We start from the raw sequence: 23,819 nt of genomic DNA, 5'->3' as shown, positions 1-23,819 counted from the left end.
CGGCCAGGCCACGGACCCTCTTACTCGGCGAGCCTGGGAAGAGGAGCTCGAGCAAGATGCAGCGGCAGAGAGTAATTCAAGCCAGAGCAACGTAACCTTCCGACGGTTCGCTGATTTTCTGCAACGACGATACCGCACATTGCGGTCCATTTCATCGGTTTCCACCAGCAGCTCATCATCTTCATGGACTAACAAACGGAAGTTGGCCCAGCCGAACGTCCCCAAGACCATTCGGGCTCACGCGACGGGCGCCCACCACGGAAAGGGCGGTTGCCCCGCCTGTAAGGAAGCCCATTACGTTGGACATTGTCTCACGTTTCGAGGTCTAGACCCAGAGGAACGCCGGCGACTTGTCGCTACACGAGGACTCTGTTACAACTGCTTGGGCAGTAACCACACTGCTCGTAATTGCCTCTCCAGTGGTACCTGTCGAAGTTGCGCAGGAGCGCATCACACCCTTATCCACGATGGAGCAGGACGATCAGAGCACCAGGAGAACGAAGAGCCCCAGCCAGCCGTCCGGCGCGACACAAAGGCGCCCCGAATTCAAGCGGTCGCGACGCAGGCGAGTCATACCGACGACGCCGGGCCAGCATGACTGGCAGTCCTCCCCACCGCCGTAGTGACACTCAGCGACGGCGGAGCCTGTGAGGCGACAGTGAGGGTCCTTCTCGATCCCTGCGCAGAGGCCACCCTCCTCAGTTTGCACCTCGCTCGAAGGCTCGGCTGCAGGCTCAAGCGCATCAACGTCGGGATCACCAGCGTCACTGGGCCGGCCATGGACTCAGCGAGGCATCAGACTACAGTCTTCATTTATGACCCTACCAGAAAGGCACTGATCAAGTTGAACGCTTTCGTTCTGCGCGCCATAAGCATCGTCACCCCTTCGGAGCCGTTCAGTGGTCGATTCGACGAGTTGCGACGGAGTCTGGTCCTTGCCGACCCGACCTTTGACCAACCGGGCCAAGTAGACGCCGTGATGGGGGCGGATGCTTATCACTTCATTATGAGCACGGGCCTTCAGCATTGCGGCTCTTTGCTCGCCCAGAACACCATCTTTGGATGGACGCTAACGGGACGCATAGATGTATCGGCAACGCAGAAACATCTCGTCACCTCTAAAGCCTGCGCGACCACTGTGCAGGTCAACGACGAGCTCAGCCATGAGAGGCTCCTGGCGCTCGTCCAAAGATTCTGGGCACTGGAGGAGATTCTCGTAGCCAAACGCGTCTCTGCAGCAAACCTGGAGTGCGAGGAGATCTACACTCGGGGAGTATGTCGAGGCCAAGACGGAAGATACGTCGTACGACTACCACTGAAGCCCGAAGTTGTCGCCCTGTTGGGAGAAAGTTTGCCGCAAGCACGATCAACCCTCGTATCGATGCAGCGACGTATGCAACGAGACCCAGAGTTGCGCAAAAATTACTGCGAGTTCATGGAGGAGTATGCTCGACTCGGACACATGCGAGCCTTGACCGCGGAGGAACTCGGTGGAAATTCGGGACCAGCCTACTATATCCTACACCACGGAATATGGCAGCGCAGTGACAAGGGACGCAAACTTCGAGTCGTGTTCAACGCCTCTCGACTCACCACCTCCGGGCCGAGCCTCAATGACGCCCTTCATTCGGGACCGAAGCTGCAAAGCCATATTTCGTCCGTCATTACCAGATGGCGACGCCACCGTGTCGTATTTTGTGCTGACGTACAGATGATGTTCCGGCAAGTCCGAGTTGACGAGAGGGACATTCACCTCCAACGAATTGTCTGGAGTCCCTCTGCAGAGGCTCCCGTTCGTCACTTTGCCCTGCAGACAGTCACTTATGGGACAGCCTGTGCCCCGTTCCTTGCACTGCGAACGATGCAGCAGTTATGTGCTGACGAGGGAGAGAACCTTCCTTTGGCCAGAAAGGTGTTAGAAAGGGACCTCTATATGGATGACTTCCTGAGTGGAGGTCATGATCTCGAGACTGCCAAACGAATCCGCGATCAACTCGTTGAGCTGCTTAAGGCGGGCGGCTTCCACCTCCGAAAGTGGGTTGCTAACGACCCGGAGTTACTAGTCGACATCTCCACGGACGATAGGCTCAGACCGAGTTGGGTCAACTTTTCGACGGGTGGTCCAGTCAGCGAATTGGGAGTCACCTGGGATCCGTTGGCCGACTGCTTCAGACTCCGAGCCATGCCTCCACTTACGAGCGGACCGCTCACGAAAAGGACAGCCCTGGCAGAGTTGGCCAGCATTTTTGATCCTGCCGGCTGGCTCACGCCTCTCACCTTAGTCGCCAAGCTCATCATCCAGGATCTTTGGAGAGCTAAATTCGACTGGGATGAGCCTCTACCCAAATCGTGGAGCGAAAAGTGGCTCGACTTTCGCACTAGTATGCAAGAGGCGTCAAATGTAACCATCGCCCGCTGGCTCGGACATGGACCTGGGCGGGAGGTGCAACTTCACGCATTCGCCGATGCCAGTCGGCGAGCCCTAGCCGCCGTCGTGTACTCGCGCACCTCCATCTCGAACTCGGAATTCAGCATCAACATCATCAGCGCAAAATCAAAATTATCGCCCATTCGAAGCCTACTTCCAGCCACCAGCACCCGTGCCAGAATGACAATTCCGCGGTTGGAGCTTCGTGCAACTCTCATCGCCGCACTGCTGCTCCAGGACGTCGCAATCGCCCTACAGGTGCCCATGACTAACTGTCATCTTTGGAGCGACTCGCAGGTCGCTCTCCATTGGATTCGGTCGGAGGACCCCGTGGGCAACGATTTGATCGACAATTATGTCGCTCATATTCAGGAGCTCACTGTCGGTGTCACCTTCCACCACGTGCCTACCGAATGTAACCCGGCCGACATCGCCTCGCGCGGCACTGTTGCGTCTCAGCTAGCTTCCCACCAACTCTGGTGGAAGGGACCAGATTGGCTCTCGGCCCCTCCCCACCATTGGCCAGAAGAGTCAGACGCTGGCAGCCCGCCGCCAGACAAAGAGATCACCACGGCCTGCACAACATCTCTGGTCGCGAAGGCGCAGCGCGGATCTCCGCAGTCTCATCTCTCTCGTTTCTCTTCCCTCGGGGCTCTACTAAGAGGCACAGTCCGTGCAATTAGATTACTGCGCGGCAAGCAGGGAACCAAGCCAGTGGCGCCAGTCACGGTCGCCGAGCTGCGACGGGCTTTTATTTTGAGCGCCAGACTTTCTCAAGGCTAGACCTTCGCTGAGGAAATCAAGGAGCTTCGGCTTGGACGCCCCCTCCGAGGGCACAACCCTTTAAAACCACTGGAGCCTTACCTCGACGATGACGGAGTTTTGAGAGTGGGCGGACGGCTGGACCACTCTCTTCTGCCATATGACGAGCGACATCCCGTTCTTCTCGACGGACGCTCGCATCTTGCCCAGCTGGTCGTTCGGTGGGCCCACGAACGCAGTCTCCACGGAAGCTTCAGAGCCACCTACGCCAGGGCGCTTCAAAAGTCATGGATCACCGGCGGCAAGTCGCGCGTGAAGAAATTTCTGCGTCTGTGCCCTGTGTGTGCTCGCCTTTCCGCTCGCACTGCTTCTCAAATGATGGCACCGCTGCCCCCGGCCCGAGTGACACCATCGCGTCCTTTCGCCAAATGCGGGGTGGATTACGCAGGTCCATTTTCGCTTTGTCGCAGCAAGGGCAGAGGAGTTCCTACGATCAAGGGCTACGTAGCTCTATTCGTGTGCATGAGCACGAAAGCCATTCACCTTGAGTTAGTGGGAGACTTGACCACCGCCAGTTTTCTTGGGGCACTGACACGCTTCGTCGGTCGCCGAGGTCGCCCTGCAGAGATATGGAGCGACAATGCGACCAACTTTCGCGGTGCTAGTCTGGAACTGAGCCGCCTCCTACGAGAAGCCGAGATCGATTGGGGTCTAGTGGAAGGCGAACTCGCTCAAGAGGGAATTACTTGGCGATTCATCCCACCGTCGGCACCTCATTTCGGCGGTCTTTGGGAGGCTGGCGTGAAGTCTATGAAAAGACACTTGCTTCGCATCGCCGCTTCACGCCGCCTCACCTATGAGGAATTCACCACTCTCTTGGTTTCCGTCGAGGCTCTTCTCAACAGCCGTCCTCTCGTGCCACCGGCTGGGGACCTGGGAGACTTGGAGGCCCTCACACCAAGTCACTTCCTGATTGGCACGTCGTCCACGTCTTATCTGCAGCCCAATCCCTCTACAGACAAGATCAACCAGCATCATCATTGGGAGCTTGTCCAAGCGATGAGGGGACACTTTTGGGACCGGTGGAGCAGGAAGTATTTGAACACGCTCCTTCAAAGACCGAAGTGGAGAAAGCCGCAGCCCAACCTTAAACCAGGCGATGTAGTTGTCATTGTAGATCCTTCGCTTCTACGGCCGGATGGGCGCTGGCCTCTCGGCCGAGTGATTGCCACCCACTCCGGGTCAGACGGTCTGGTGAGGACCGTTACTGTTCGGACCGCTGGGGGCGAGTACACTCGACCAGTCGTCAAGATTGCCCCTCTCCCTATCAGAGACGACGCCATCGAAGAGAGACCAACCGACTAGTCTTCTTCGTTCCTGGAACGAGGCGGGCGGGATGTTTGGGTGATTCTCATGAGCGCCGTCGCCGTCTGTGCGCCAGAGGCCGGCGGTGGTGGCGACATCTCGAGCAGTTTGACCGTCCCCCCTTTTTTTTCGCGCGGTCTTCTCTTGTACTTCTACGACCTCAGTTTTTGTACAATAAAGGACGTCTCAACGGCCAACCCAATAAAGCAGATTTTGAAAGGGAAAACCAGAGCTGTTCTTCGACGATTAACCTTCCCCTAAACAAATGCTTTTGACAATAATTCAAAGAAGTTGATCAAAGAAAATACAGAAACTAGAACTTTGATGAAAAGTGTACTTCTGTTTTAACTTTAATTAGAAATTATTATAATTTTATTTGAGATCAATAGAAACTATAGTAAAGCCGCGTTGGAACATAAAGTTTGTTGGAACATAAAGTTGGAACATAAAGTTGGAACATAAAGAAAGTAATAGTTTATGGACTTTAAAGCTCCTGTAAAATTATGTTCAGACTTCCAATAGAAAAATATCGTTGGTTTAGTTTGGATGATAAAACTGATGTTACTTAGATGCTTGATATAATTCACAAACCTGCTGGCAATATCATTTATTAATTGCAGTGTACTTGATTTACTGTGAAAATCCAATGCCATTCTTTCTAGTATTAGTGAATTTTGAAAAATTAGATACATGACGTGCCAAATTTTTTAAAGCTGTATTTATTAAATGATATTGGCAGCAGATTTTAGAATTAGATCAAGCATCAAACGTGTACTTATGTTTTAAGACATGTTTGTTTTAACAAGAAGAATTTGTTTGCAACCAAAATAGAGAAATGTTGATAAGGAATAAAATTTACCAGGTAGATGCTATTTGAATATAAGTATTTATCTGATAAGTTGGACATACCTTGGAAATTTTTATTCGTGTATAATGTAATGCTGATTTTGCTTTTACACAAATTGTGATTGTCGATAGTCTCACCAATTTTTCATAAGTTTCAATGTTCTTCTTCAAAAGCTTTGTAGTATATATTCCGATAAAAAGGTTTTTGTTTAGTTTCTGATAATCTAGAAAAGTTAATAATTCTTAATTTTTCCCTTCGAGGTTTTTTATAGAAGTGACAATTCCTGCATTTCCTTTAAACCAACTGACTTGAATGTCTGGATTATTAGATGTAAAATCCAAATGTATAATTATGCTTTATTTTTTATTAGGAAGCATTAATTTTCTCTAAATACATTTCCATTTTTTAATTCTCTTCATTTCTGTGATCTTACTTTTCCAATAATTTTTCCAATAAATTATTTTCAAAATGTCATTCAAACGAAGAATGTAATTTCTCACAGGTTATTCATAGGTTCAAATAGTAAATTGTTAAATGTTTAAATAAAAATGCGACGTCGTACATATAAAAATTATCATGGAAATGGAGTGAGTATTTTTTTATCTGTACTTAAATTTAAAAAAATATATTGCTCATTTCGATATTTAATACAGACTGGGCGTATTCCTCATATAACGAGAAATAGGTGGAATCAAAGAGAAGTCGTACAGAATCAAAATGATTACATCAGGGAAGAAGAAATATTAACCGAGAGTGCTGACGAAGATGAACAAATGGATTTCATAGATCAAGACGTAAGTTTTCTAGTTTAACAAGTTTATAATTTCGTTGAAAATTTGAAGAAAAGTGCACGATGTTTTGCGCATACTTTGCCCATCACTTGCAACGACCGCGCGAGATGAGCTTTTATTTATTTATTTTACTTATTTTTCATGTTAAAATAATTATTCGTGCGTAGTAGCAATGAGGTCTTTTTCTTAAATCACGTGCATTACGGGCGCTTTGTATACTTGTCTATTTTTCCATAAAATCATTTATATCATGAGTGTTTCGAAAACTTATTAGTACGAATTGTATAATGAATGGACTAATGAAAATGAGTACTTTTTTCAGGATAGCGATCATATTCTCTCCGTGCTCAGCTCTCTCTCAACTTCTACTTGGATATCGACTGTCGTATCGCGGAATTCTTGTGACGCGGCCGTAGGATTGAGGAGCGGATGAGTTAGAGTAAATCGACGAGTTTAAGTGATAGGTTTTATTTCAAAAAACTGAACTGCTCATCTTCGGTACAAAATCAGAACTGCCCGCTTAAGGGAACGCAGCCCTTATATACCCGTTTGAAGGCGTGTATTAGAAGAAAGTGACGCAGGCGCTTTCTACAATTAGAGGTGATGCTTTCGCTTTCTAAAAATGAATTATAGGCCCTTGGGATATAAATCAGGATTAGAAAGTGGAGTTAGGAATAGAAAGTGAGGATTAGGATCAGCAATAAAACTAATGGATTAGAAAGTAGAAAGTGCAATTAGGATGGGAACCTGAATAGTTCCTATTAGTGACGCATCGCCATTAGGACTCCTCATCAGCGGGGCCTCCGACACCTTCCCACATCAGAAAAGTTTGCGACTCTCTAGGTCGTAAACTTGCCGAATCGTTAGCGTTAATTGTTGAGGGGCGTAGTAGACCGTGTTGGGGTAGATCAGAGCGCTTGGTTGTATTATCGGTGAAGTACAATTTATAAAGATATTGGTGCATGGCGAACAGAGCCATTTACAAAGCTTTACAATTTGATCAAAAATGTAGCTAAATATATTAAGTCTGTAGAATATTGTAAGCAGTATAATGCCTAATGAGGTGTATCCGGCGTATTGCAGTATGTTGTATCCAGTGTTGATCCAGGTACGATGTTTGTGATCCTGTACTATGATGTCCAAATTTTCCACTAGGTCGTCTAGTTTTTGGGCGGTATTGTGTATGGTGATTAAGTCTAGGTGCCTTCCATGCAAGATTGGCGTTTTTAATTCTGTTGAATTCAGCAAAAATAACTCTATATTGGAGAATGTCACATTGATTTTATATGACTTGGATATCGTATCGTTCATGTGGCTCCTGGGCAAGTAAATACTGTCTGGTGATGTACCTCTACATTGAGGGTGTATCTCCAATATCGAAGCTTGTGTGACGGATATGGTGGTATCACTGAAAGTGTTACATGTGATGGTAATTATCTCAGGCTTTACTGGCAAGATGTACCACGAATATCCGTTAGTTAGCGAGTAGATATAGCTGTCACTTAAAGAAAAGTACTTCTTTGTACACCCTTCGTCTTGTTTTCTTCGTACTAAATTTGCGTAGCATCCATGTTCTTCGATGAATCTGTGAATCAGATGCTGTAGCTCGCATAGTCTAAAATCGTACAGGTCTACGCAGTATTCTTTATTCACGGTGGTATATTCGCTTGCCTCAGCGTTGATTGCCACTGGATTGGTATTGATGTTTTCGTAGATGTAGAACTTCGTCCATCCGCTCATAGGAATCGGAGTGAATTGATAGACGTCATAAGGTGGCCCCATTGGTATTGGCGTGTGAATAACGTAAGTCAACCTGTTGTGCGACAGCATGATTTTCACTTTACTCACTAGTATGTACATGGTGTAATACTGTAATTCCAACGGGAATGGAAGCTCTCTGAAGAATAAATTGCTTTTTATCGCCTTTAGTTCATTTAAGAAACTGGTTAGAGTTACTAGCTGTGGTGGTACGGTACCTGTTTTACCGTTATAGATGGCATTATTTAATGTGGAGATCAACTGATCGAACTCATCAATCCGCATTTCTGTGGCTGATATGCTTTCCATCAAATTTGAATTAAACGCGTTGGCGTTTATCCGAGAACTCCCATTGATTACGAGCTGCTCTAGCGTTTCTATATTGCGTTTTTGAGAGTTGGAGAATGTCTCAAAGTTCATTAGAACTGACTTCACTATGACCGTCTGATTCTTCAGTAGAGTGACTGCATCCGTTGTGTACTTATTTACGTCATCGATTTGTTTATTTATTGCTTCCGCATCGTCGGCAGACATTGTTCCTGATAGGAACTTGCTAATTGATCCAACTGCGTTAAGTAGGCCTCTTTTTTGCCTACCGCCTAGATCGATTAAGCTGCCAAGGTTAAACATCCTCGTACTGATCTTCCTTTTCAAGGCTGCTACACTTATCCTATGGTTACATTCGGGATATTGGCCACAATACCTTTCGAGATCACTGGTGAAACGTAAAAGTTGATCGCCTTCTCTGGCTGCTTCTTGAAGATCCACAAAATGAATGGTCGTCCAAACTTCATGATAAAATCTTGCCTTGAACAGCTCCTCTCTTAATATGGGTGTGTCCATGGGGATAAGCGTATAGGGCTTGTCAAGGCCCCATGCGAAACTGACCCCTGAGAGTATAAGTATCACCAGCATCTGAGGAAATAAAATTATTCCACAAAAGGCTTTGTATCGTTAATGTGCCTTTTATGTTCGATATTCTTAACCTTATATGTTAATGTGTGTGTATCGGTGTTAATATTTGTGATTAAGTATGGGCCTGCCCATACATTGGATAAAGGCGTCTTTCTCAAACTGTTCACCAAGATTTTATCGCCTGCTTTATATAGTGGTGTCGGTCCTTTTCTTCGCTGCGACACTTCTTGTTCGTATCGGGTCTTGCTTCTAAGCAGATTCGACCTTATGTCTTTTAATTTATCTAGGTGATTTCGTTGAAATTCATCTACGTATCTAGCTGCGTCCTGGGATTTTAGTTGAAGAGTAGGAAGATGTGTTTGTAGATGGGTTTTTCTGAAGTACATAGCTTTCATGGGTGCGTAGCCGGTTCCGTTATTCGTCATGTTGTTGAATATGAACTGTATTTTCTTCAGCTGTTGGTCCCAAGTATCTACATGATCTTCAACTAATATTTTTATTTACTCCTTTATGGTGGCGTGCGCTCTTTCTAAAGATCCATTAGAAGCAGGGTGTCCTGCAGCTATGATTATTGGCTTGATCTTGAGGTGTTTGATGAAAATCTTCATAATTTCCGACTGAAGACCTGGTGCATTATCCATGATTATTTCTTGGGGCGCACCGTATAAATAAACGTAATTGTTGAGTAAAACATTGGCAGTCTCGCGGCCGCTAACAGTTTTAATCGGAACAAGAGTTAGGAACTTAGTCAATTGGTCCTGTATGCTGAGAATATAATGGTTTCCGTTTATAGAAGCTGGTAATGGCCCGACGTGATCGATTGCAATCCTCTCACCTAAGCATCTTGGAGGATGTATCAGCACACCATCTGCCTGTGTGTTAAATTGGGCTCGCTTCGTTATTTGACAATCCTTGCATTTCTTCACAAAGCTCTCAACATCCTTTCTGCAATTTACCCAGAAGTACTTTGACGAAATTAAATCGAAAGTTTTATTGATGCCAAAGTGACCATTTTCCGGACCGTGATATAACTTTAGAATCTCCAACTTTTCCGCTTCCGATTTTACCTCAGTAGTCGTAGTTGTTTTCAGGACGACTTCATGAGGTACATCGAACCTGGTGTATAGGTATTTTAACATCCGGGTAACGATATACTTAATATTATTATCTAACAAGGATAAGTCGTAACACGTAAGGGCAGTGAGGCTAATGATGTGACCTTTTAATTTATTAAAAGCCACACATGGCTCATCATCGTTTTTAATAACGATGTCGTGATCGATTCCTATGACAACTGTCGTCAACTTAGTGTGCGTTACTTCACGTATCGGCCGCAATACGGTGCTCCTATAGGTATGCAGGTATTCTTCAAAATCTTGATTTTCATCGCTGCGCGTGTGCGCGGCGTATACTTTCCGTGACAGCGCGTCCGCATGAGTTATTACGGATCCTTTCTTGTATTCGATCTCGTAATCATACTCCTCCAGCTTTAGTCTCCAGCGCATTAAACAGGATGAAGGGTCTTTGACACTCATCAACCATTTTAAGGGTTTATGATCTGTTATAATCTTGAAGCGTTTACCATATAAGAAATGCCTAAAATGCTTGACTGCCCATACTATACCTAGCATTTCTCGTTCCGTAGTACTGTAACACGTTTCTGCGTCATTCAGTGTCCTAGAGGCGTAAGCGCATGGTCTTTCAAACTTACCATGCATCTGTGAGAGTACGGCACCTAATTCTTTGCCGCTAGCGTCCGTACAGAGGATAAACATCTTGTTGTGATCAGGATACGCTAGAACGGGTTCTTTTATCAGGGCCTCCTTCAGGCGCTGAAGGCTTCTCTCTTGTTTTTCAGTCCAAGCAAATGCGCTCTCTTTCTTCAATAGATCTGTCATCGGTTTGGCTATTTTGCTGAAGTCCTTAATGAACTTCCGATAATAACCAGACAATCCAAGAAAGCCTTTTATTTCAGTTGGGTTGGTGGGCGACTTGTAATCGCTGATCGCTTGGATCTTGTTCGGGTTAGGCTTAACCCCATCTTTTGTTATAACGTGTCCGAGGTACTCTAACTCGGGACGTAGATACTCGCATTTGTCGGGCTGTAGTTTCAAATCGTACTCTCTTAGTCGAAGTAGTAGTGTCCCTAGCCTTTCGTTGTGTTCATCTAAAGTTCTTCCAAAGATGATAATATCGTCGAGAAATACATAGCAGATTTTGCCTATCAAACCGCGCAGTATGTAGTTCATCGCTCGCTGGAAAGTGACGGGCGCGTTCTTCAAACCCATCGGCATTCTCTTAAAGTGGAAGAGGCCATCTGGAGTGGAAAATGCCGTTAATTTTTTTGATTGTGGATCCATCAGGATGTGGTAGAATCCAGAGTACACGTCAAAAGCACTGAAATAATGAGCTCCGTTCATATTTTCGATTATTTCGTCAATATGCGGCAGAGGAAAATTATTTTCCTGAGTGTGCTCATTTATCTTGCGAAAGTCAACAACAACTCGCCATTTTTGCTGGCCTGCTGCGTCTTTCTTCTTAGGGACCACTAGCAGGGGAGCTGAATAAGGGCTATCTGATTCCTCGATGATGTCCTTCTTCAACACTTCGCGCGTTTGTTCCTAGATTATTTCCTTTTGGAAAGGCGGAAACCTATACTGCTTGGTGAAAATTGGAGTGTCTGTGTTCAGCTTGATGCCGTATGTCACTCCTTTTACTGCTGGTAGCGCGTCCCCGGGTAGGAAGAATCGATCGCTGAACTTATACAGCACTCTCATGATTTCATCCTTTTCCTCTGAGAGTACGTGATCTAGACGTGTTGCCTGGCTTAGCAACCGCTCACGGTTGATCACTTCCCTCGTCGTAGGAATAGTGTTAAAAATCCGTGGCGCTTTACTATCTATTCTATTTAGGCTTGCTTCGTCACACTCGTATATCTTAATTTCATTGCTATAGGTTAATTTCACCTTACTTGTAGGGTTCGAAATAACTACTGGTACTCTATTATTTTTTATTTCTGCTAAAACCGAAACATCTTGTTCTTCCATAATGACTGGAGTTGAGTTTTTGAATATAGTAGTCTTGACGAAATGAATTTTTGCGGAGCGCGCGTCGGTTTCTAACGGTATCTCGTTGATAGGTATAGACATCCCGCTTAATTTGATAGAATTCCTTCCGATGTCGTTTACCGCGTCGTGTGTTCGCATAACGTCAAACCCTAATATTCCGCCCACGTCTATGGGAAAATCATTGGGTGCAACAAGATACTCGTTGTCCTTGTTGAATAGAGTTAGCTTCGCAGTTCCTAACATACTTATTATACTGTGACCCATTACAACTTTACGCGTATTGTCGTCTTTGTGTGGTTTGCAAGTTGCAAAATCGAGAACCTTATGTTTTATTATGGAGGCCTCTGCGCCCGAATCCACTAATAATTGTATGGTTCGTCGCACTCCTGTGGGTCGTAAGTAGATGATTTGTCGGTTTCCTCCGTCGATGTTGTATACTCGTACGGATCGTTCGTTATATTTTCTGTGCCCTTTTCCTCCAGAAACCTCACCGACGGTGGACGTGAAGGTGTATCCCTCTGGAAATTTTTTCTTTTCTCGTTTCGATGAAAATGTTGGCCTCTGTCAACATTGTCCCTTCGCCCGTAATGATTATTGTCATACCTTTCTCGACGATTAACGGTACCGTACGACCGCGTCCCTTCTTCCCTTCGGGGGTCTCTCCTGAGCTCTCTCTTTACGTCGCTTTCACCTCCGCGTGGGCGACCTTCAAATCGCGTAGTGGTTCGTTGCGCCTACCTCTTTCCTCTTGGCGTGCCTGTGATATTTTTCGAAGCCATTGCCTCTCCTGTATTTCATTTTCCGCGTTCTTCGCGAGGCTGATTGCTTCTTTTAAAGTTTTTGGTGATTTCGTTATGACTCGCGCATTAATTTCGTCCGATAGTCCGATGACGAAGCGCGTAACTTCTTCTTCTTCCTGCATTTCCTGCGCGTACTTTGCGCGTTGTGGATCCTCATTCACGCCCGCGGCTTTCATCACAAGCCGGTGTTTGTCTAAAAACTTCCGCGCATACGCGTGTACGCTTTCATACCCCGTTCGATGCTCAACTTGAATGATCCTATTCCGCTCTTCTTTCGATGAGCTTAATTCAGTCTCTGTTATCGCGTAATAGGAGATAAGTAATTCCTTCATGTCCTTCCACGTGTCTCTTTCCTGCGAATCTACTAAATCTTTCACACCCATCTTTAATTTACTGGTTTTTGCCATTTGAAACACGCATTTTTTATCTAAACCGTCTTTCATTTGCTTCATCGCATCCTCCATTTCGCGTATAAAAACTCTTACACTACCCGAACCGTCAAACTCGGTTATCCATGTAATGACGTCCTTCGGCGTCAATATTCGGTAGGACGCCGGCACTAGTTCGTCGTAGGCCGGGTGTCTTTTTGCCTCGGTTTGTTCTATTTCTATGTTTTCTTCTACAGGCTTAACATCGGCAAGCTTCGATGCGATGCCGCGCGCCTCTTCCATTAGTTGAGAATAACTTGTAGTTATGTTTAGCGCGTATTCATCTTTTTCTTTCGCGTTCATAAGCGCGTATTTAGACTTCTCAACAACCGTGACTCGGTTGCTGATTCTCGTCATGAAATCTTCGAATGCCTTAGTAAGCGCATCGAGTTTCTTCTCCATTTTTCTTTATTGGTATATAGTGCTACTTATGAGACCCAATATCCGCACTCACCTCTAATTCTCTCACTCTCTCCACGTCCTTGGGCCTTAATTATCGACGATGTGATTCTCGTGAGAGAATATACAGCAGTTTTCTGCCAGCTGCTCACAGCTTCCACACCGCCTTGCAGAGCTTCGAAGTCCTCGCGAGAGGTAGTACAGCAGGTTGTTGCCAAGACGTTCACGTCTTCTTCGAAGTTGTCCACTTGCGTCACCCCACACTTAGCACCAATGTCGTATCGCGGAATTCTTGTGACGCAGCCGTAGGATTGAGGAGCGGATGAGTTAGAGTAAATCGACGAGTTTAAGTGATAGGTTTTATTTCAAAAGACTGAACTGCTCGTCTTCGGTACAAAATCAGAACTGCCCGCTTAAGGGAACGCAGCCCTTACATACCCGTTTGAGGGCGTCTATTAGGAGAAAGTGACGCAGGCGCTTTCTACAATTAGAGGTGATGCTTTCGCTTTCTAAAAATGAATTATAGACCCTTGGAATATAAATCAGGATTAGAAAGTGGAGTTAAGAATAGAAAGTGAGGATAATAATCAGTAATAAAACTAATGGATTAGAAAGCAGAAAGTGTAATTAGGATGGGAACCTGAGTAGTTCCTATTAGTAACGCATCGCCATTAGGACTCCTCATCAGCGGGGCCTCCGACAGACGGATTCGTTTTTCACAGAGACAGAGAGTGATACGGATGTGAGTGACGACGTAATATCTGCAGAGGAGAACGAAGTGAACAATAATTTTAAATGGCTGAGCATGAAGTTATACGACAAAGGAGAGTTGACACTTGGTGATGCAGTTTGCTACATCATGGATTACTTCAAAAATATTGCTCTTACGAAAGTAGGTCTAAGCAAATTACTACTGCTACTAAACATCTTTTTGCCAAAACCAAACAACTTATCGAAAAGCTTACATAGGCTGAAAAAATTACTTTTCACGTTGTTGCCACCTGGCCCTAATATTATACGTAAGCATCAAATTTACGTTCCAGCTGTGAGCAAGAAGAGTGCTCTTGTGCATCAGGCCATAATTGGATTTTTCCGCCACTGGAAAATCCGCCGGAGTTGAGGACACACGAAAAAATGATTGAGCAAGCTCGACTTGCTCTTGAGAATAATGTGGAGTATGTGCATGGTGTGAAAAAACCTTCTATTGCGGCGTTAATTCCTTGCTGTCACATGGCACTATCATTTCCACCGGAATATATATACTTGCATGTTATGATAGGAGTACTAGGCATGCTCATGGAACTGTGGTTCGATGAAAAAAACCACAATAAGCCGTTTTACATATCAAAGCAATCACAGAATCAAATTAACGCGATGATTGCGGAAATTTCCCCTCACGACTATGTCGCAAGAAAACCCCGCATACTAAAGTATCGAAAAAACTTTAAAGCTTCAGAAAAGAGAGACTTTTTATTATTTTATTTCCCTGTTATTCTGAAAGAATATTTGCCAAAAAGATTTTATGAAAATTTTTTGCTTTTATCTTACGCTTTTCGAATTTATCTACGATGTAGAATTCAATACCATGACATAAGTACAGCAGAGTCTATGATCAATATTTTTGCTGATGAAATATTATACTTGTATGGTGTCGAAAAATGTTCATTTAACGTTCATGTTTTGCGACATTATTCTTTATTTGTAAAACTATGGGGGCCTTTATATAGATGGTCGACTTTCCCATTTGAGGATTCAAATGGTTACTTTAAGAAAATTAACCACGGTCCAAACAAAGTTGATGCAGAAATAATTAATACTCTTAAAATGCTAAACGCATTTCAAAATTTGAAAAATATATTGCACGACAGATTTATTGAAAAAGATGATGAACAAGATACTCTAGGAACTTTTAAGATCATTGAATTGAACAAAAACGAGATAGAAGTCATTCGTAGCTCGGAAATCACAAGTAATTTAATTTTTCAACGAAACAAATTAATGGCGACAAGTAAAGTAAGACATAAAGGTGAAATTTATACTTCAAAAATATATTTTCGGCAAAAGACAAGAAGAAACTCAATTGTTTACTGGAATCAACAGCAAAATTTTGGCGAGATATGCTTTTTTATAAGCGTCAACAATTGTATTTATGCACTCGTACGCGAAATCTATAGAGATTTTAATGTATCACAGCTCATTCATCCTCAAATACGAATCGATATGTATCAATTTCTCGTACCTGTTCGCCAATCTTACGTTTATTCGTTTGTACCATTCAAAAAATTGGAAGGAAAAATGATATTTTTTAATAATTATGTTTGTGTGCCACCAAATCCTTACGAAAAGAAATTGTAAGCTTTACACTTGTATTATGATTGTCCGTTGTGAATTTGTTATTCATAATTAATATTATAATAAAATGTGTTCTAATATTCATTTATGTAACTACTCAATTTTGCAAATTTTTTCATTCAAAAAAGACTTTTGAATGAGAAATAATTAAAAATTCTTTGTGTGGATATATTCTTAAGTATATATCATGCATAAATCATGCATAGCTAATAACTCGCTCATAATTCAGCTCAAGCCAGGCATGGATTATGCATGTCCATTCCTGAGCCTGGTCCATGCCTAATCGTTCAAGCCTAGACTAAGCCTGAGTTGAACCTTTTGTTTTACATGGGGACCTGGAGCAGAGCTGGAGCAGAGCTGGAGCAGAGCTGGAGCAGAGCTGGAGTAGAGCTGGAACAGAGCTGGAGCAGAGCTGGAGCAGAGCTGGAGTAGAGCTGGAGCAGCTCTGCTCTCTTATTTTTATCTATGATATATAAGTATTGTTTCATTTTCTTTCGCTCTTTCGTGCGCGTGCTCTCATTATCTTTCTCTCTTTCTATTTACGTTCATCATCCTCGAGCAACTATTTTTATGAACTAAAATTAATTTTTATATTCATTTTATAGATTTGCTGTTCACTCTAAAAGTGGGCAAATATAAATTTGAAAATATTCATAAATTTTATAACAGAAAACATTCATCAACACTAAATATTAAAAAAAGGAAAGCACATTTAACTTGCAGACAGTAATCACTATTAATTAATAATTTATCCTCAGTAGTAAAACGTATGTATTAAAAATGGCTCAAATAAATCAATTAATAACTTGTAAAAATTTGGAAGACTGCTGTTCGCAGTATCGTCCAAAACATGTAACGGTCCTATCTATGAGCTAGTTGAGTATGTTACTGAATCACTGTAACCCGTCAAACGCATGTATCTGCTTACTCAAATCAGCACATTAAACGGCGCCACCTCACCGATTATTCGATTGTATTAGTACAAGAGTCTAATCTTATAACCAAAATATAAGTAGCGTGACGTCACAAAGTAATAGATATAGATATAGTGATTTTTGTTATTTAAAAAAAAGAATATGTTAATTAGAGATAATTTTGATATAAAAAAGCATTTATTATATAGATTTTAGTACGTAGATTTAGAATGTAGTAATACGAATTGCGTTTAATTATTAAACAATAATGAATTTTAATATGCAAAGTTAATTTATTTATCATACTAAAAATATGAATTATTAGAAAAATGTAAATAGTCCATATGCAAAATGAATAAGCAAAGAACATGAGTAAGAATTGGTTTCATTAATAACAGCTTAATACTAACTGTTATTAATAAATAAACAATTAATAATTTATTTAAACAATAAGTTGTATATAGAACGAAAGCGTTAATTTTATACTTAATAATGATAGCTTTATAATTTATAAATCTTAGATAATTAATCTAGTAATTACATTATAAGATTATAGAAAAAACCGTTACAAATATGAAAATTTGTTATAATTCAAATATTATTAACTAATATGAATATTTCTTTTTAGAAAATTCGTCTAAAATTAATAAACTATAAAGTTATGTAAAAATTTAATAATTATCTATTGTAAATTGTAACGGGGTATGACCGTTTAATGAATATATCGCGTGGTTATATTACTAGGACACACGTAAATCGTCAAAGCTCACTACTATTCCGGGGGAGCACGAGAAAATATGCGTCAGTCAACCGATAATCGTTTATAACCTAAGCTAAATTGAGTGGAAGCTATGTGAGATGAGAGAATTAATGAAAACACTTGTTAGTAAGGTAAATCGGGTCTTTTATTATCCCTCAAAACTCACAAAAGGTCGGCCCGCACGTTTGTTTACATGCACGCTCGCTCATCGACAATACGCTTTGCCGGTACGCTCGCCGCTCTTCGTTACGAGAGCCATTACATGCACGCATTAAATGTTAGAATCAAATTATTATTTGTGTAATCGCGATCGCGAAATTAAGCTGGCCAGCTTACCTTTTACTCGCAGGCGATCGAGGAGAAACAACGAATACTTCGCACAGCACAGCACAGTTTTATTGTTGTTTTTGGTATTCGCGAGTCGCGAACGCGCGCACGCACTGGTTTCGCCCTCGATGGCGAAACCTTCCACACTCTCTCTCTTTCTCGTTCTGGCCTCCGGCTGGTACTCGACGGCTCCTTGGCGGCTGCACTCCTGGATCTCTAGTCACTGTTATTACTAAAGCGTACGGATGTCAAGGGCACGTGAATCGAAGGGACGATAGCGTAAGCGGACGGACACTATGATGGTCGATGCTTCACTGGTTCAAATTCTACCGCGTGCGTTCCGTCTGCTCGCGTGCCGAATTCCTTCGTTACGTATTTTTGTCCCCCCGAGAGGTGCTGCCCTCACGGACAACAATAAGGTTAAGTAGTTAGCGCTAACTTGACGTTTCCCGTCACAAAATATTGTAATATTACATTAATTAACTTTATAAGTTAATAACTTTTGACCACACTATTTGCGATAATTGTAAATTACATTAAATCAACAAATAATGAATTCTGTAAAGTTCACATGTGTTGAAAGCTCATTATTAATGTTTATTTACTTGTAAATTAAGAAAACTCATTTCTTATAATTCGCGAATGTTTCTCGAATATTCGAAAACTTCTCGAAGAAAACGTTCCTGCGAAAATAGGCGGGAAAATTTGTGTATAAATACGCCCTCTATTGCACAGGCTGGCATTCACTTCTAGCCTTGCAAAGTGAGCGCATGAGTCTGAATAAACTTGGCTGATACCTAAGTTCTTTCTCTCATTGTGATTAACTGAGCAAGACTTTTCCTTTCCTATAATTCGAGCTCAACTTATAGAACATCTCGCGCTATAAGAAACTTGGGCCTAATTATATCCTATTTAAGGAAGACTTTAGCTCTGCTTTTGGGACAATTCGAACCATAAGAAACTAGGGCATAGTCTGACTTTCCTGGAAACCTCATTCATATTCGCATATATTTGATTTTCTAATTTATTATTATTAACTTATATTTCTTTTATCTATTTACTTTATGGACAAGTAGAGTAGATTTATTAGAAATGAATTCTTACTCATTAGCGCAACTAGATACGAGAGTACGAATTATTTATAAGTGAACAAACTTGAGCGTAGTATTTTCAAATCGCGTAAGCGTATGCTAGAACAGGAAGAAAAATATTCCCAACAAGCTGAAATTAATTCTCTCGTTGATCAACCAGCTGACAATTATGATGTCAGCGGTAGCATTTCCGATACTCTTGATGAATATCATGAATCAAGACTATGTGCCAAAATATGGGAAACCAAAATCAATCATTAGCGACCACGGTACTTAATTTACATCAAAGAGTTGAAGAAAAAAGCTGGTATCTATGAACATAAATCTGATATTCTCTAGTATACGCCATCCGCAAAGTAACTCAGTAGAGCGTATACATAGAGAGTTGGGACGCTTTTTAAGAGCGTATGCCCATGAAAATCCAAAAGGCTGGGTCTCGTTAATCCTAAAGATACAAGATATAATGAATTCTGTTTACCATGATACAACCGAATATACACCTATGGAAATCCACCTAGGAAGGAAGCCAGATCCCTTTTGGCATCGCTGGTTTTCCCCAAATAATTCAACAGTATCTAACAGAATCAATGATATTTGCGAGAAGGTTCATGAAAAGCTAAGCAAAAGAGCTCTAGCACACAACATGAATTCCAAACATAAACCATACGAAATAAACGACATTGTGTTACTAAAAAGTCACAATGCAACAGATAAATCCGAAGAACGCTTCAAAAAATTTATAAGACTGTACGAAGGACCATACTTAGTACAATCAATCATAGGTATGGATACATACTTGCTCCGTCACAAGAATGGAAAAATTCGGGGAAAATTTCACACCTCGTTATTAAAGCCTTATCACTGTTAGTCGTCAGAGGTCGATTCAAAATATGCAAATAAATTCTCCGAACTCATGCCTATATACAAGCCTTCGCCGAGAAGAAATCCAGACAATTTTTGGCCATGGCCTTTTTAACTAAAGATCAAAGCACCCAGACCGATCTCTCGGACCTGAGGGATTTCATTCCCCATCCTCAGGGTCGGCCCTTCATGCCCTCCTATAACCTGATACCTTGGCTAGAATGCAAAAGAACGCAAACTCCAGCCAGGTTTCCCCAGGTGGACTCTCCGATGGTGAAACCACCAAAACCAAGGGTGAAGGAAACCCCTATCCCTTTTCTGCCCTCCAGCGTTCCCCGACCTGCCAACACCGAGCCTGTTGCGGAAGAAAAAAAGGCTTCCAAACAACAGCACCGCAGGGTGAGGAAACGCATCGCCAAGCTAGGGGCAAGGATAGCAGAAAAAGAAGAGGAGATTAAGCGGCTAAGGGAGGAAGCAACCACCACCGCCAAGAGTAAAAATAAATTGTAAATAAAATGAAAAAAAAAAAAAAAAAAAAAAACAACAAATCAGACACCATTAGTCACATTAGAATGGCTCGTCCGATTCACCATTCTAATGGGGGGCTATGTAACGGTCCAGTCTGATTTGTCTCCTATTTTCCTCTGCAAAACGGCAACCCGTCACACACGAGACTATTAAAGAAAACCGGTAATTGAGCGTAGGCGCTTTTCACACGTATATGCAAATGTGTTAGGGCAACTCTGCGAAAAAATTACCATATAAAGAGCGTGACGTCACGACCGTGGGAAAATTTATTGTTTACAACAGAAAATCGTCAATTATGAAGTTTTTTAAACGAACAAAAGTATTTCTTAGTTAAATTTGATGCGCTGATCCTGAATTTCATGTTGTTATAACTCTCAAGTCGATATTTGTTAGTCAAATCTAATCTATAAGTTAATATTGTTAGTTATTTTGCAATAAACAACGATATTGTTATTTCGAGCATGCGATTACAACCTCGACGTATTGAAACAGAAAAGCAAGAATTTGACACTTTGATAACTAATTATTCACTAAGTTATCAATAAATAAACAATTTATAATTTTTTTAAACAATTAAAATAACACTGTTACATAGCAAATCGATCATACGTATCTGTAAAATTGATGATTATGATTGTCACTAATTTGCTGATTTTTAAACCGCTAAAAAAGAAATTTGCAAATCTGTTTTTCAATTATTATTCAAAATTAGAGAGCAACGTTAATCATTTTTTATTTGAATAACATTCTTCTAACCAGAAGCGATTTTTTCATGTAAAAATTTTCCATAATTTTATTGTAAAAATGGCGTAATTTGATTATTAAATTGTATAGCTTATAACTTTGAGAGGCGATTTTTCCTCGAGATGGAATTTATGTTAAAAAATTCATCATTTCAAGTTTAATTTTTTAAATCGTTGAATTGCAATTTCGATCGAGCCATTTTGGGATAAAACATGTACAAAATTTGCGTCAATGACAAAAATAGCGTTGTAGGGGCTACCAAGCGTAGAAAGGAGCCCATTTCTCATGTATAAATTCGCTCATCGCTGCGGCAAGAGGACTCACTTTCCTACCTTGTTTAGCAGCGCGAGCACTGTTATAGGAATAAAGCCTCAGCTATTTCCTGAGACAAATTTCTTGTTCAGTGGTTAGCCTGTTAAACTCCCATCCTACAGATCTCTAAGCGCTCAACTCATGAGACTATCTCTCTCATGAGAAAAAAGCAGCCTTAGATATCTTCCCACCTGAAATATATTTGCTGTTGAGAGATTAAATTGAGCAGTGATCGCGGCGCTGTCGGGCCTCTCCCCGATAGATGCGATTGCTCTCAATTGCATTTCGAAACAACTCATCGAGTTGGTAAGCCTCGTGGTTTGCTACTCGAAAGATTTTCTTTTATTACTTAGATTACGCGCGTGTCAACTTCTTGCTTTTCTTGGAGACGTAATTGCGAATTCAATATAAAGAGTCCGAACTATTGTTTTCATAACGCGAGATAGATTCAAACGTTACACATAAGAGATAATTATGTATCCGATGAATATGAGTTAAATGATGTAGATTCTTCGTCTTCTATTTCCGAATCATCAATATCTTCGAATGAAGATGATGGTGATACTTTGCAAAGTTTTGAAGAACGCCTTGGAGATGCATTTGTAGAGACTAATATGAACCAAACTCAGATTAGGGCTGTCATGGATGTTATACGTTCACACTCTTACTTAGCTAATTTACCCAAAGATCCTCGTACAATTTTGCATACTCCTCGTGGAAAAGCTCCTATTGCAAATATTGCTGGAGGCGAATATCTTCATTTAGGAGTAGAAAATGCAATTGTATCAACCCTTAAATTAACTTTATCTAAAAATATCCTGAAATTTTAGAAATTGATTTCAGTACAGATGAAGCTTCATTGCATAAATCTTCTCCGGTCAGAATATGGCCTGTTTGCATTCGAATCGCTAATATAGTTGATAGTAAACCGGAGCTCGTTTGCATATAAAAGTGTTTACGTAAACCTACTGATTCCTTAAAAATGATGGAAGGTTTTGTAGATGATCTTCTTGCTATACTCGCATAAATGGCGTTGAGTTCAACGGTAAAATTATTCCGATTAAATTGAGTTGTTTTATTGTGGATGCTCCTACCCGAGCTTTCATTCTTGGATAATTAGGTCATAATGATCTTGTATCTTATTCGAGATGCTGGGTACAACGTTAATATATTCATCAAAGCTCAGTTATGGTTTATCGAGGTGTAAATCATCGGCCTCATAAAAAACGAAGAGTACATTTCCAAAATTGACGGTGAACATCATAAGGAGGGAGAGAGGCCACTCGACAGACTTCCATTGCAATTCTTATCGCAAGTTTTCGATTGTATGTATCTCGTCATCATGGGAGTGATAAAAAAATTCTTAGAAGCTATAATAGATGATAAATTCTCTCTTAATTCAAAACTTAGTAATACCGCAATCTCACATGTAAACAAAAGACTGGTTTTAGTAAAAAAATATTGTCCTGAGGAATTTTCACGAAAACCCGTAAATATAAAAATTTATGGTAAATTCAAGGCTACCGAGTTTCGACAAATTCTTGTATATTCCAGCCCCGTATTTTTTTCGGGTTTAACCGAGTCTGCCGTTTATTTACATTTTCTACTTGTAGGCTGCTCCATGCTTTTTTTTCTGTGTCCAGGTTCTTCTGAAAATCTTCTTGCATACGCTGAAGAATTTATTAAAGTCTAGGCTGGTAAATCTATTACTGGTGAACAAGCCGAAGATTCAATAGAAGCGGACACGGACTTAGAAGTAAATGCAGATCTGATAGCGGAAACTGAAGAAGAAGCGAATCCGGATGAAACTGCAGAGTTGAGTGACAACGACATTCTCGACGAGAGCCAACAAATTTGGTGATATTATAAATTTCAATAATTACTTTAATTTATTTGATCATTTTGTTTGCTTTAATTAATAAATTTATTTATTTATTTTATTTCATTTAAATTATCTATTTTATTAATTATTTTCTTTTATTTATAGTAAAAAAATTAAAACAAAAAACAAAAAAAAATACAAAATAGAAAAATAAAAAAAAATTATAAACAAAAATATTAAAAAAAGTTATAATCTTTCATGCAATTTTTCAGCTTTTTTCTTCGAGTTTTATTTTATTAGTTTCATTTCATTTTGTTTATTTTATTTTCTATAATTTCATTTTGTTTATTTTATTTTCTATAATTTCATTTAGTTAATTTAATTAATTATTATTAATTTTTTTGCATCTTGAAAGAAGCATTTACGTTGCAAGCTGAGCAGTAATCTTTGAGATATAACGGCTGAATACGAAAAAGGTAATGAATATAACCTCTAATTACACAGGCCCACAAAAAAATTAAGTTTAATATCTATCGACAAAACCATA

At 41.3% G+C, this 23,819-nt stretch overlaps 2 protein-coding genes across 2 annotated transcripts; both read left to right on the top strand.

The window, feature by feature from the left end:
• The first annotated feature begins 778 nt into the window (after positions 1-778).
• LOC131675102 (uncharacterized) lies at positions 779-3,211 on the top strand. The gene has a single exon (XM_058953948.1). It carries the CDS (start codon positions 779-781, stop codon positions 3,209-3,211), a length of 2,433 nt encoding a protein of 810 aa, XP_058809931.1.
• Positions 3,212-3,568: 357 nt separating this feature from the next.
• LOC131675101 (uncharacterized) lies at positions 3,569-6,214 on the top strand. The gene is made up of 2 exons (XM_058953947.1): positions 3,569-4,444; positions 6,056-6,214. The coding sequence occupies exons 1-2, from the start codon at positions 3,569-3,571 to the stop codon at positions 6,212-6,214; spliced, it is 1,035 nt and encodes a 344-aa protein (XP_058809930.1).
• The last annotated feature ends 17,605 nt before the right edge of the window (positions 6,215-23,819 follow it).

The sequence above is a fragment of the Phymastichus coffea genome, unplaced genomic scaffold (assembly GCF_024137745.1).
Source record: "Phymastichus coffea isolate CEN01 unplaced genomic scaffold, Cenicafe_Pcof_1.1 PCOF00016, whole genome shotgun sequence".
In the NCBI taxonomy this organism is placed as follows: domain Eukaryota; kingdom Metazoa; phylum Arthropoda; class Insecta; order Hymenoptera; family Eulophidae; genus Phymastichus; species Phymastichus coffea.
Note: the sequence above shows the minus strand (reverse complement) of the source record. Positions and strands in the feature narration are given on the sequence as shown.